Here is a 12,614-nt window from a genome sequence, read left to right as displayed (position 1 = left end):
AATAGCTGATTCAAGACATTTAAGCTGTAGGTACAGTATCTCTGCTTCCTAGTTTGCTACTTTCTGCTCAGCTCTCACAGAGTACTCTCCTCTATAGCACCTATCATAACTTGTTGGGTTGAATGTGTTCATACAGAGCAACCTTTATAGGGCTTTCTTAGTCCTGAATTATGGCAAGCAGTTGTAGCCGTCCTCGAGCCTCTCTGACAGCAAGATCAATAAGACTCGGCGAATGTCACGCAGGAAGCCATTTCAGTTCTAACTGGTGACATAAAAGAGCCCCCAGGCTGCCATATTGGCCCAGAGACCCCCGCTGCTCGCGGCTCCGCTCGCTTCCTTGTGAACCACCGCAGGGAAATCACCTTTCAAATAGTGACACACTCATCTCCTGTGAAATATATATGCAGCGCCACGTAATAAAGAGGTGCATATGCACAGTGGCATTTCCACTGCTGTCTGAAGACCTTCAGCACAAAGTAAAATATAGTCCCCTGGTGTCGGAGCTTTGATAAAGATGAATGGAGTCATTGCGACTGTAATAAGATAAAGGTAGTATGTGTTGACATTTCTGTTGGAATGGTGGAATAACATCAGGGCAGCTCTCAGAAGTACACAGTGATAAAGAAACCTGGGAGATGTAAGCCGGTGACATTTTTATCCATGTGGTTAACAAAGCTGAGTTTATATCAGCTTGTAGTAAAGCCAGCTATACATGTGCAAACTAGAATCATTAACTTCACTTTTAGTCTGCTACTGGGTCTTAGTGTTTTATTAATTATCATATATTTCTTTTAATGTGTAACCAGTTGCAGTAGTTGTTGTTTGGATAAAAGAGATATTCCTTCCAGATCCTATGTCAATGAATGTGTTAGGCAACAGAACCAATGCTCTGATACAGCGGTCCCCAACTTTTTTTGCGCCACAGACCGGTTTAATGCGACCGTGGCTCGGGGGTTGGGAAGCTCATCTGTAACTGGAAGGTTGCCGGTTCGATCCCCAGCTCTCTCTGTCCTGGTCGTTGTGTCCTTGGGCAAGACACTTTACCCTACCGCCTACTGGTGTTGGCCAGAGGGGCCGATGGCGCGATATGGCAGCTTCTGTCAGTCTGCCCCAGGGCAGCTGTGGCTACAACTGTGGTTTGCCTGCACCAGTGTGTGAATGTGAGAGTGAATGAATAGTGGAATTGTAAAGTGCTTTGAGCGCCTAGAAAAGCGCAATATAAATGCAATCCATTATTATTACACAATATTTTCACAGACCGTCCTTTAAGGTGTCGCCGATAAATACAACAAAATAAAATGATACGACCAATACGAAAACTGTGGTAATTTGTAAATATAATAATAAACGTGAATTAACTGTGTAACTTTATTAGCAGCGTCCTCCTGAAATGCGCCAACAACACTGAGAGTAACGTCCTCCTCTCTGCCCCTTAATGCGCTCTGGTCGCTATGGTAACGCGCAAATATTTCTTTCAAAATAAGACACACGACTACAACACGGGAAAAGACCCAGGGAAACCAAGTTTACGATAAAAACCCTGAAAACCATAAATTTCACACCCGAGCCTCAAACGACTCACGGACCACTACCGGTCCGTGGCCCAGGGGTTGGGAACCGCTGTGTTAGGCAACAGAACCAGTGCTGCAATAAAATACCAGCAGTACCAGCAGAACTACAGAACTAGAACAAGAACATAGGTAAAATCCTAAAACTCAAAATATTGAAGAAATTGATTCTGATTCTGAAGTGGGCTTGTTTGTTCCCATACTCTGGTGAAAGAAACAGATATGTCTGATTCTATGCATTATTTTTTTAAATGTATATATTTATATGTAATGTTAATATGCAGTTGTGTGGTTTGGGATCAGTGTGTAGTATTATAAATCGTTCCTTTTAAACTATGAAAAAAAATCCTGTATCAGGATTTGTGGTTTTCTTTCATCTTTGTTCTGAAATACATCAAAACAAATTATTTGTTTTATATTTTTTGTGACTCGTTTCTTCAAAAACAGATAAAATAAGGTAAGACTTTGAGAACTAAACTTAGGAAAGGGCACCTCGAGTACATCTGCTTCAGAAAGTTACGGACTACATTGTCTAACAAAACTTTATATAGGACTTGTGTGACACAACAACCCCAACCTTATCCCCACCCACAGCGGCTCATAGAAACCCCTTCCTGATGCAGGTCTGTTCCTGCTTCAAAGGGAGTTCTTCCATCTTACTGCCATCAAGTGCTTGCTCACATCGTCTTCATTGTTCGGGGTTTTCTTTCTATGATGGTCAGCTATGGTTAGACTTCGTCCTGCCATGAAAACCTCTGTTCAAATGTTTTTGTTATGAGTTTGCATATTCCGAGTGTGACTCAGAATATGAAGAAATGACGACTGATGTGAAATTTATTTACGTTTTTGTGTTTCAGGTCTGGTGAAGCTGGGTGTCCACTGTGTCACAAACCAGAAAGTTGCCATAAAGATTGTCAACAGAGAAAAGCTCAGTGAGTCAGTTCTTATGAAGGTAAGACCAATTTTACTCTCTGCGTATGCAGTCATCCCCGGCTCATGTGGTTTAGTTGGGGTTCTAGTTCATCACCTGGTTCCCGGTCATGTCAGTGGGATTTGGAGAGAAAAGCAAAATCACTGGCCGTGTCTTGTCTGTCATGAGTGCATTGTCCCATGTACAGGAGTTAGGAGTTTGATGCACTGTTCTTTTTTTCTATGTGAATAATATTTAGCATTGCATGTTTTCCAGATTCTTTGTGGTAATTCTTACAACATAGTAGAAAATGTTCAGGTCCTTAGATTTCTATAACTACTTTTTTGCAAAGCTGCTATTGGCAAATATTCACTTTAGACACCAACAGGAGCAGGAAATAGACCAGAACATGATGCAGGTACAGTGCATTTCTCTCTACATTTCAAATATAAAAACCTCAGTTTCTCATGTACTTTCTCCGTCGCCTCTCTGTACAATGAAGGCGAATTTACTACTTTACTTCTGTGGGGAGATTTTGCACCTATGTGATTGTCAGACGTCGTTGCCCACATTTATGCTTGTGTGTGGTCACATATTAAAAACTGTGCGGTCATGTCGTGGAGTTTTATTTGCAGTCCCAGCCGATAGGAGGAAAAAAAAGCGTTGGGCCTTTTTTTCCCTCGTCAGTCTTGTTGTTTTTGTTTTGTGTTTGTCACATCATGTCCCTCTCGGTACTTTCAGCAATCTCTTTCCTGCTGACATTTCTTCTATATTTATGATTATTATTCTTTATACCGAGATGATGTGATGAACCCTGCTTCCAGGTCCAAACTACTCTGTGTTTATTAAGGCTGTTGTGTTTTTAACATGTTTTAATGCTGACATGGTTGTGTTCACTGCCAGCCATTCCCTCCTCTGTCTGTCTGGGGGTTGCCCCTGTAGCTTTCTCTAATCTTTCGCGCCTCGGCTTTATTTCAGAAGAAGCCGAGGCCCTGTTGTCATGGCAACAGGCAGCTATTGGCTCAAGTTATAACCGTTGCGTTCTCGCACAACGAAATTTAACCAGCTACCTAAAAATATAGTACCAAACCCAGATGGGATTTGAAGGAGGTGCATGTTGAAAGCATCACTGAGGCGCCGCTCCTCCTGCTTCCGTTGGCATTTTGAAGAGACCCCATCTCGTCCCATTTTGTTTGACATTTTCAGATGTGCTGCAGGTTCCCTTTTTTGTGTCTCTCCTTTCCTTTGCTCCAAACTTAGCGAAGCATTGGATTTATTCTGTCGAGGTTTTGCACACGAACGTCTCTTTTGTTCACCGCACAAGACCCATTTACATTTCCCTTGTTCGTCGTTAGACGCCGGATCACCCAAATCATTTCCATATAAATACATTTTGTTTTCTTTTTGTCATCTCAGATTTTTATCCATGACTGATAAAGTTGAAAGAATTTCTACTGGCTTTGCTAAACACACCAATATGAGAGAACAGGGCGAGGTTACTGGCAGCAGTAGTTCTACAGAGATAGCGGTGTATTTTAAGGCTGTGTGAATTATACAGGACTCAACCTGCTTCCCTCACGGGGATGGTGTCTGTTAGTCAGCATCTGGACTAGTGAAAATCATCTGACTCTAGAGGACAGTGATGGTGCCATACTACTACAGAGGCCGACAAATAGTTAACTTTATATGCTTGGTGAGTACAAAATGTTTGATAAGCAGCTGAATAGCTCGGGGACCGAGTAGTCCCTGTTGTAGTTCCTTGCACTGGTCTCCTCCAGGTGCTCCACTTTCAACCTTTAACTAGCCAATCAAGTGATGGCGTGGTGGTACAACAGTTAGCACTGTCCCCTCCCAGAAAAAAAAATGGCTTCAAGTTGAAACTTTGTGGCTGGCCTTTCTGTTTGAGCTCATGCTCTTCCTGTTCTTCCAAAGGTTTCATCCCAAAGTCCAAAGACTTGGATCTTAGGTTAGGTTGGTGATTGTAAATCGGATTTGGATGTGGATGGGAATTTGTTTGCTCACTCAGCTGGGATTGGGTCCAGGGAAGTTGGATAAGCAGTGGATGAATAAATGATCAAAGGATTACAATAAGCATAATAATGCTAAAAATGAAGCAAAACTATCTAATAAATAAGAATTTAGCAGCCAAACTGTTAATCACATTTTTAATAAACCGGTTATCCCCCTGAAGTGTGTGCCATACACAGTATATAAGATGGATGTTGCTGCTGGTTTCTGAAATATCATTTTGAAGATGAACCCTTCCATCACTGTCATCTTTGTATATGGATGTTGGATCTGACCGTGAAACTGCGTGCTTATTGGCCAGTGACATGTCAGTCACTAACTAATGAGCTCATCCTGAATAATCCTGTGCATGTGAAATGCAGGAGTGTTAAACTGTGCTGGGGCCACACAGGTCACATATAAGCCAATTTAATTAACAAAAAAAAAAAAATCCCTTTTTGTTAGTTTAAAGATCATCCTGACAGGGTTCATGATTAAGAAACCTTTTAAAATCACACATTAAAGTTATTCCATGTTTAGTAATTTGGTAATTATGGGCTTATTGACTAGCTGCCATATCCGTACCTACTGCACCCCAACAAGTTTGGATTATATAAATTGACCATAGATGTGACATGGTCATCTGTCTTTGTGGTGGTCCTGTGCTGGACTGGTAATCTGTGGAGAGTCCATACTTTTCACCCTACGTAATCTAGAATGAGAGCCTGCATTCTCTCAGGAAAACTGTGCAAATTTAATTATTGAAAATATAATAATATTTTTATGTTTTAAAAGCAAGAAAATAAGTTAAATAAAAACAGAAACTAAATAGACATTTGTAATAGGGCTGGGCCATATTATACCGTTCACAGTAATACTGGTACAATGTTAAGCAACGATAAGAAAATGAAATATCACGATAGAATATGGGTAAAACGCGCATGCTGACAGCACACTTATGACAATTCGAGTATGACAATTCAGATTACCGCTCATCTCATTGGTCGAGGAAAGGTCGCTTGCGGAGAAAATACCGGAAGACAACAGATGACCACAACAAGAAGCATGGCCAACAGGGAAACAAACGCCGACACTGCGGTGCAAGTCTCGGACGACGGTACACCTAAAGCTGGGCAGACACTGTGCGATTTTTTTCAGTCGCGCGATTCAGCTCCTGCTCAAACTGCATGATTGACTCGCAGAGGTTAGAAGTTCGTAGGTCACGATGCAGGTCTCACACTATATGACCCGATGATCTGATGCGACCTGAGTGCTCACACTGTGCCTCCATAACATGAAGGTTATAACAGAGAATCTGTCGCGCTCTCTCTCACTCTCTCTGTCTTTCACTCACACAGACACACCACCACCATCAACTTTGCTAAACTGCTAATGAAAAACATGATCAGGCAGCTGTGATTAAGCAGCAGTGTAAATCCAACTATTTTCACGGTTGTTGTGGTCGTGATCATTTTGTGATGCCACATCGAAAAGGCTCGGATGAGCTTTCCAAAGTTCTACAAGTTGTGCCTCCATCGCTTGTGTCCAGATCACACGCTGCACAGCCGTGCTGCTCCATCTTTTTCACCAACGTTTACGTTTGCGCGTGAGCAGTGTGAGCGCCTGTGGTGAGACCCTCACGAGCGATTGATGATCGGGAGCTGGTCGTGAGGTGTTAATCACTTCTCGTTACCCCACGTATACTACACGACGCACGATGAAGGCCAAAATCGGTCCGATCACCAAAACGGTCGCACGACTCAAAAATCGTCTCAAAATGGGCCAAAAATCGCACAGTGTAAGCCCAGCATTAAAGCAGCAATGTTTGTTCCCCTCAGAGAAAGGGAAGAATGGGAAAAGGAAAACACCTGGCTGGAAAAAGTTAATATGGGCATGTGCAGTGAATATCAGCGCTATGTGGCCAGAAGTGTGATAATATAACTTATTTTGTGTAATAAACAACTGCCAGGATAGATGATTACAACAAATAGATGACTAATACATAAAAGTAATACACAGATGAATAATGATGATGAGTTAAGATGCGTAATCATGGGAACAAGCGGGTTTACAAACATGAGCAGCCGATTAGCGTTAGAAAAGCTGAAATAATACCTCAACTGAAGCCAATTGTACTAAATGCACTAAATGTGCACTGTTACAAGAATATTTTTCTTTCTATTATTTTCTATTATTTTAAGTTAAGCAGGACAGAGTTCTTTTAAAGAAAGATTTACTTATATTCTCAAAAGTTAAGCATGACAGGCTTCTGTTTAAGAAAGAGACCTGTTTTCTTGTGTTAATGTTGTCATTTTGAGCTAAAAATAAATGGCTAAATGATCACTTGTTTCACATGTGTTCATATCACAAAGAATAGAATATGCATCTACTTAAATCAACTTCAAGTCAAATGGTTAAAAAAAAAAAAATTTCACACACAAAAAAAGAGCTAGAAAATTCACCACACTGGGAAGGGTGAAGACAACTGGGTTGCCCGGCCCTGGCCACGAGATGTCCCTTATTTATTTTTCAGGGAGTTGGCAACCCTATGTGGAACTGGTTTGGTGTTTGTCCGTCAGATACACGACAAAGCACATTTTTTTGTAGAACATGCAAGCAGGCCATCGTTATTGGACTAAGGTGCTCTAAGGTGGGCGACCGTGGCTCAGGGGGTTGGGAATCGCATCTGTAACCGGAAGGTCGACGGTTCGATCCCTGGGCTCTCTGTCCTGGTCGTTGTGTCCTTGGGCAAGACACTTTACCCTACCGCCTACTGGTGTTGGCCAGAGGGGCCGATGGCGCGATATGGCAGCCTCGCCTCTGTCAGTCTACCCCAGGGCAGCTGTGGCTACAACTGTAGCTTGCCTCCACCAGTGTGTGAGAGTGAATGAATAGTGGTATTGTAAAGCGCTTTGGGTGCCTTGAAAAGCGCTATATAAATCCAATCCATTATTATTATTATTATTATTATTAAATCTGGGAGTTATCTGAGTCCTAAACTCCCTCCGTTTCAGGTCCCAAAGTCAAACGAACACTGCAGCATTACTGAGAGTTAAAAACTGTCTAAATTCTTTCATCTTTAATAAAATGATCAGTGTTGCTGCTTTACCAGGTGTAACTATGAAGTTTAACATCCAGGCATCCATGAAAACAGAATTTATTACATTTAACAGAGTTAGAAGTTAGCAGGAAGTTAGCGGAAGTTAGCTCGCTAGTTTCGCTAGCATGATATCCGGTCGTTAAGTGATGACGTGACGAATCCTACTTCTGGGCCTAAAGTAGTCTGTGTTTAATATGGCTTTTGTGTTGTTAACATGTTTAATGTTTTGTATTTTCTTATATTTAATCTCAAAAAGCTCCTAAAACAGTCAGTGATCACTGTTGACCTCCCTCGGCTTTTATTACCACTAATCATTTATTTAAGCTCAGTTTTTAAAACCTTAGGATGTAACTACAGCCCAGCCCATGCAGCAGTATATGAATGACTAACCTCGTATTGTGGATGGATTATCTCAGTTGTTCTCCTGGCTGAAGTTTTGGTCCTTTTACAGCATCCTGCCATGCTAAACAGCAGTGACATTTGTAGGCATGCACGTTATCATATTTAGAGATGTAGGGCATAGCTACAAATAATCATCGAGAACACTCACGTTAACTTTTATCGAATGGAAAAAAAGTTAGCTTGTTTATATTATGCTAACATAGCTGTGTCGCTAGTGGTCACGTAGCACATCATTATATACCAGCTAGCCAAACTTCAGTAACCCTACAAACGTCACTGCGGTTTAGTTTTCTGTCTTCATTTATGTTGGAAGTGAATAACAGAGCTGTATGTTTTACTTTGTTTCCAAAACCCCGCAGTCAGGACATGCTATATTGTATTTAGATAGAAGCTAGCGAGCTAACTTCCTGCTAACTTTTAACTCCGTTAAATGTCATAAATTCTGTTTTCATGGATGTTAAACTCAATTGTGACACCTGGTAGAGCAGAACGCTGATCATTTTATTAAAGATGAAAGACTTTAGACAGTTTTTCAACTCTCAGTAATGCCATAGTGATCGTTTGATATGTGGACCTGCAGCGGAGTTTAGGCCCAGACACGGCTAGTGACGTCAGACTGAACGACCGGATAGCATGTCCTGACTGAGAGATTTCTGAAAAAATTCAAACGTACAGCTCTGCTATCACTTCCAACATAAATGAAGACAGAAAACTAAACAGCAGTGACGTTTGTAAGGTACCTTACAAACGTCACTGCTGTTTAGTTTTCTGAAGTTGGGCTAGTTGATATATAATGATGTGCTACGTGATCGCTAGCGACACAGCTATGTTAGCATAACATAAACAGTGAAGCTGCAGGATGAACGCTAACACTTTTCCACTCGATAAAAGTTAACGTGAAGATTCCTGATGGTTAGAGACAAATGCAATCGCATGGCAGGATGCTGTAAACGGAGCAAACTTCAGTCAGGAGAACAACTGAGATAATCCATCCACAATACGAGGTTAGTCATTAATATACTTCAACAACATGGGAATAGACCAGCTGTGATAGAATACAGCATTAATGAATCAATGGTACAGAAGTGGAGGAAGCAAGAAGAATGAGTTGAATAAAGTTTTATTTATCTGACTGCTTTGTTTTGCTTAATGTGTCTTATAATCCCGTGCACCTTATGGTCTGAAAAATACGTATTTGACTTTTTTATTTGGCACACTGCAGTTTAATGTTGCAAAGCACCTCTTTTTAACTTCAGTGGATATTATACATGGTTATGCTCAGGATATGTCAGCCCATTTCTACTGGAAATGCCTTTTGGTTAAACTTTCAGCAAGGAATTTACATTTGCACTGTTACATTTTTATATAGCTTTAATGCACATAAAAACCAGCTTCTTGTTTAAGTGAAAATAAATGGATGGTGTTTTTTTTGTGCTAGTAAAGTTGTGGAGTTGTATTTTGTCTCGCATCAATTATATCGTCAGTTATATCGTTATCGCAAATTTTCAGATATATATTTCGTGATAAATATTTTTGGCCATATCGCCCTGCTCTAATTTGTAATAAGTTGGAATAATTGAAACCATTAAAAACAAAAAGTGATTTAAGCCGATGAGGTCATGGTTGCAAAAAAATGTTGAATTATAACTGAGATGTAAAGGACAACTTCAGGATTTAGTGCTTGATCAACATAACCTTCAGAATCATCTGTTCTGTCATTCATTCTGCTGATCACTGGTAACTCAGTCCTTTCACCTGTGTTTTCACCCTCAACCTTTTCCCATATCTACCTCATAGTCCTTAGTGGCCTTTGTTGTGAACTAACATGCACTTCATGCAAAGATGCTATAGTGTGTATATCTACCACCAATGCATGGTTCTGGTGGGATGAGCAGCCTGACATTTATAGCAATGCTTCGGAGATCAACACCTTACACAAGACTTACCATCGTCCCGCCTAGCACCCACATGTCTGCCCTGGCTTTACACTGGCGTCACGCTGGTTTTAAAGGAGCGTGTTGTACAGGAAGCACAGGTTACTAAGAGATGGAGGACAGAAACTGCTCAGGACAGGATAATTGAAGCAATAATAGTGCATGCCAATCTCACACTCACACAGACTTTGACAGTATAGCTGTGTGCTGTGGTCTACTACCTTTACTGTTGCCTCATTGCTGGTATTAAATGGTACTGGGAGACTCAATTTTGACATCATCAGTTATACATTAAAATCTGATGAGACATAAACCTAATCAAGTCTTTAAGATTAAAAACCAAAAGAACATTCCACGTAATCTCGATACCTAACAGCACTCAGGGTTCTGTGGCCCGGAGATGTCTGTGTGTGCCTCCCCAGACTATCACTGACCCACCATCAACTTGGTAATACTGAGAAGGCAGCATAACGTCCTGTCACATGTGACATGTGCTCAGGGTGAACTTGCTCTCATCTGTGAACAGCACAGGGAGCCGCTGGTGTACCTGCCAATTCTGGTATTCTATGGAAAATGTCAGTCGGGCTCCACAGTGCTGGGCAGTGAGCACAGGACCCACCCGTGGCACATACTTGTGCCGTGAGAAGTGTTCAGGTGTGCTGTGGAAGATTATCTGGTTCCACCTGATTAGTACTCTAAGCGACCAGCGTGAGTAACAGGCAAAACAATCCCATTGTCTTCCACTAGAGGGCAGTAAAACTACCTGCTCTAATTCAATGGGTTGCTAAATGCCAGTAAAACAGAAGAAGACGAAGAAGAAATGACATAATAGTCATGCTGTGAGATGATGCAGCATGAATAGCAATAGATAAATATTTGAAAAGAGGAAGTAGTCCGCCTGACCTGGTCCTGGAGAAAACTCTGATCCAGATGAGGGCCCTACCATGAGTAGTGGTCAGAAGAAACCAGCCAATTCTGCTATATCTGGTGCGTGGAGAAAAATGATCAATATGCTTTTCGGGACATTTTTGTTTGGTGTCGTGTGATTTTTGTAATGTGAAATATGTGCCGTGGCTCCAAAAGGTTGGGAAACACTGCACTAGAGAGTGTTGGGCTCTCAGTCCACCCTTCAGGAAGTCTGTTTCTGATTGTTTGGTCAAAGACATTGACACCAGTAGCCTGCTGGAGGTGTGGGGCTCTGGCAGTACTCATCCTGTTCCTCCTTCTACAAAGGAGCAGATACTGATCATGCTGATGGGTTATAGGTCCAGCTCTTGTAGTGTAACTGCGTGTCTCCTGAAATCTCCATGCTCTTGAGACTGTGCTGGAAGGCAACAGGACACCTTCTGGCTTTGGCACGTTGCAGCATTTTGGAGTCGTTGAACTACCTGTGCAACCTCTGAAGGGTCCAGGTATGATCTCGTGCTAGCAGTGGTACCACTGATCCTAGCCAAACGCAAAACCATTCAAAAAACAGGAAAGATGATGGGAGACCAGCGCACCAGGGAAAGATAGTTGTCTCATTGTGAGTCCTCCAGTGCACCTGTTAACTTCATTAACACCAAAGCAGCTAAGATGGATCAACAACTCCCTTAACTGACCAGATCACATGTCAATATCTCAGAAGTTAATTTGACTCGATGCTGATTAAACTTTTTTCTTGTATTTTTTAACAGTGTATATAAATTGAATGAATGAAGACAAATAGTCATTACATGTTGCTACGTTGTAAAGGTGAGGTGTTTGAAGGCACATTAACATTACTGTCACCTGTTTGCATATTTACCAGTCACATGATGTTGCTGTCATGTTTGTCCATGAGATTATGCTGTTGTCTCTGGGAGCATGGGGAAGAGTGGGTGAAGGTCCAGGATTTTAGAAATAGAAACAGTTTATTGACATTGCAAATTTATAAAATATGATTCATTTGTTTTGAACAACTTCTCTATTGCATTTGCTACACTGAAACGATTGTGTTTGGGGGGAAAAACATAATCGAACCACCTGAAAATGCAACTTTCATGAATGTCTTGTTCAATTCATTGCAACAATACGTAGCAATGACACTTTAGAATTATGTTGTTTTGGTGATATTTGAATCAGTTCATTACAGCTAAATCTGTTTAATCCATTTAGTCCATCGCCTATCCTCTGGTCCAGCTGGTATCCAACAATGGTAGCGTACAATTTAGAAATTTTTACCAAGTGCTTTTTCTGTCTCTGCTTCATGCGCTGCCTCTTGTCCTGTGGGAGCACTCGTGTTGTAAGCGTGAAAATACAGAAACAGCATGTGGACAGGGAGGGTGATTGTGTGTGTGTGGATTAAATCTCTTTTTCCACTGAAGTGCAGTGGATCGTTGGCTAACCTCCTCAGAGGTTGAATTGGGCCTCCTCATGCCTGACCGGACTCATTTCATCTTCTCAACGTGTGGTTGGTTGTGTTAATGGTGCCAATACGTGGGTGGCTGTAGCTCAGGTGGCAGAGCAGGTCAGCCACTAATCAGAAGGTCGGTGGTTCGATCCCAGGCTGCATCCTGGCTGCATGCCAAATATCCTTGGGCAAGATACTAACCCCGTGTTTGCCTACTGGTGGTGGTCAGAGGGCCCGGTGGCGCCTGTGTCCGGCAGCCTCGCCTCTGTCAGCGCGCCCCAGGGCAGCTGTGGCTACAATGTAGCTGCCATCACCAGTGTGT

The 12,614-nt window shown here is 41.8% G+C and overlaps 1 protein-coding gene across 1 annotated transcript in view; it reads left to right on the top strand.

Annotated features, from left to right (window-relative positions):
- Positions 1 to 12,614, top strand: part of LOC143414988 (serine/threonine-protein kinase BRSK2-like) — a gene marked incomplete at its 3' end in the record, with an annotated part of 96,356 nt that overhangs the window by 73,273 nt on the left and 10,469 nt on the right. Inside the window, 1 exon segment of the mRNA XM_076880330.1 lies at positions 2,426 to 2,520. Coding sequence (XP_076736445.1) covers positions 2,426 to 2,520 — 95 coding nt within the window.

Source organism: Maylandia zebra, linkage group LG1 (genome assembly GCF_041146795.1).
Source record: "Maylandia zebra isolate NMK-2024a linkage group LG1, Mzebra_GT3a, whole genome shotgun sequence".
NCBI lineage: Eukaryota > Metazoa > Chordata > Actinopteri > Cichliformes > Cichlidae > Maylandia > Maylandia zebra.
Note: the sequence above shows the minus strand (reverse complement) of the source record. Positions and strands in the feature narration are given on the sequence as shown.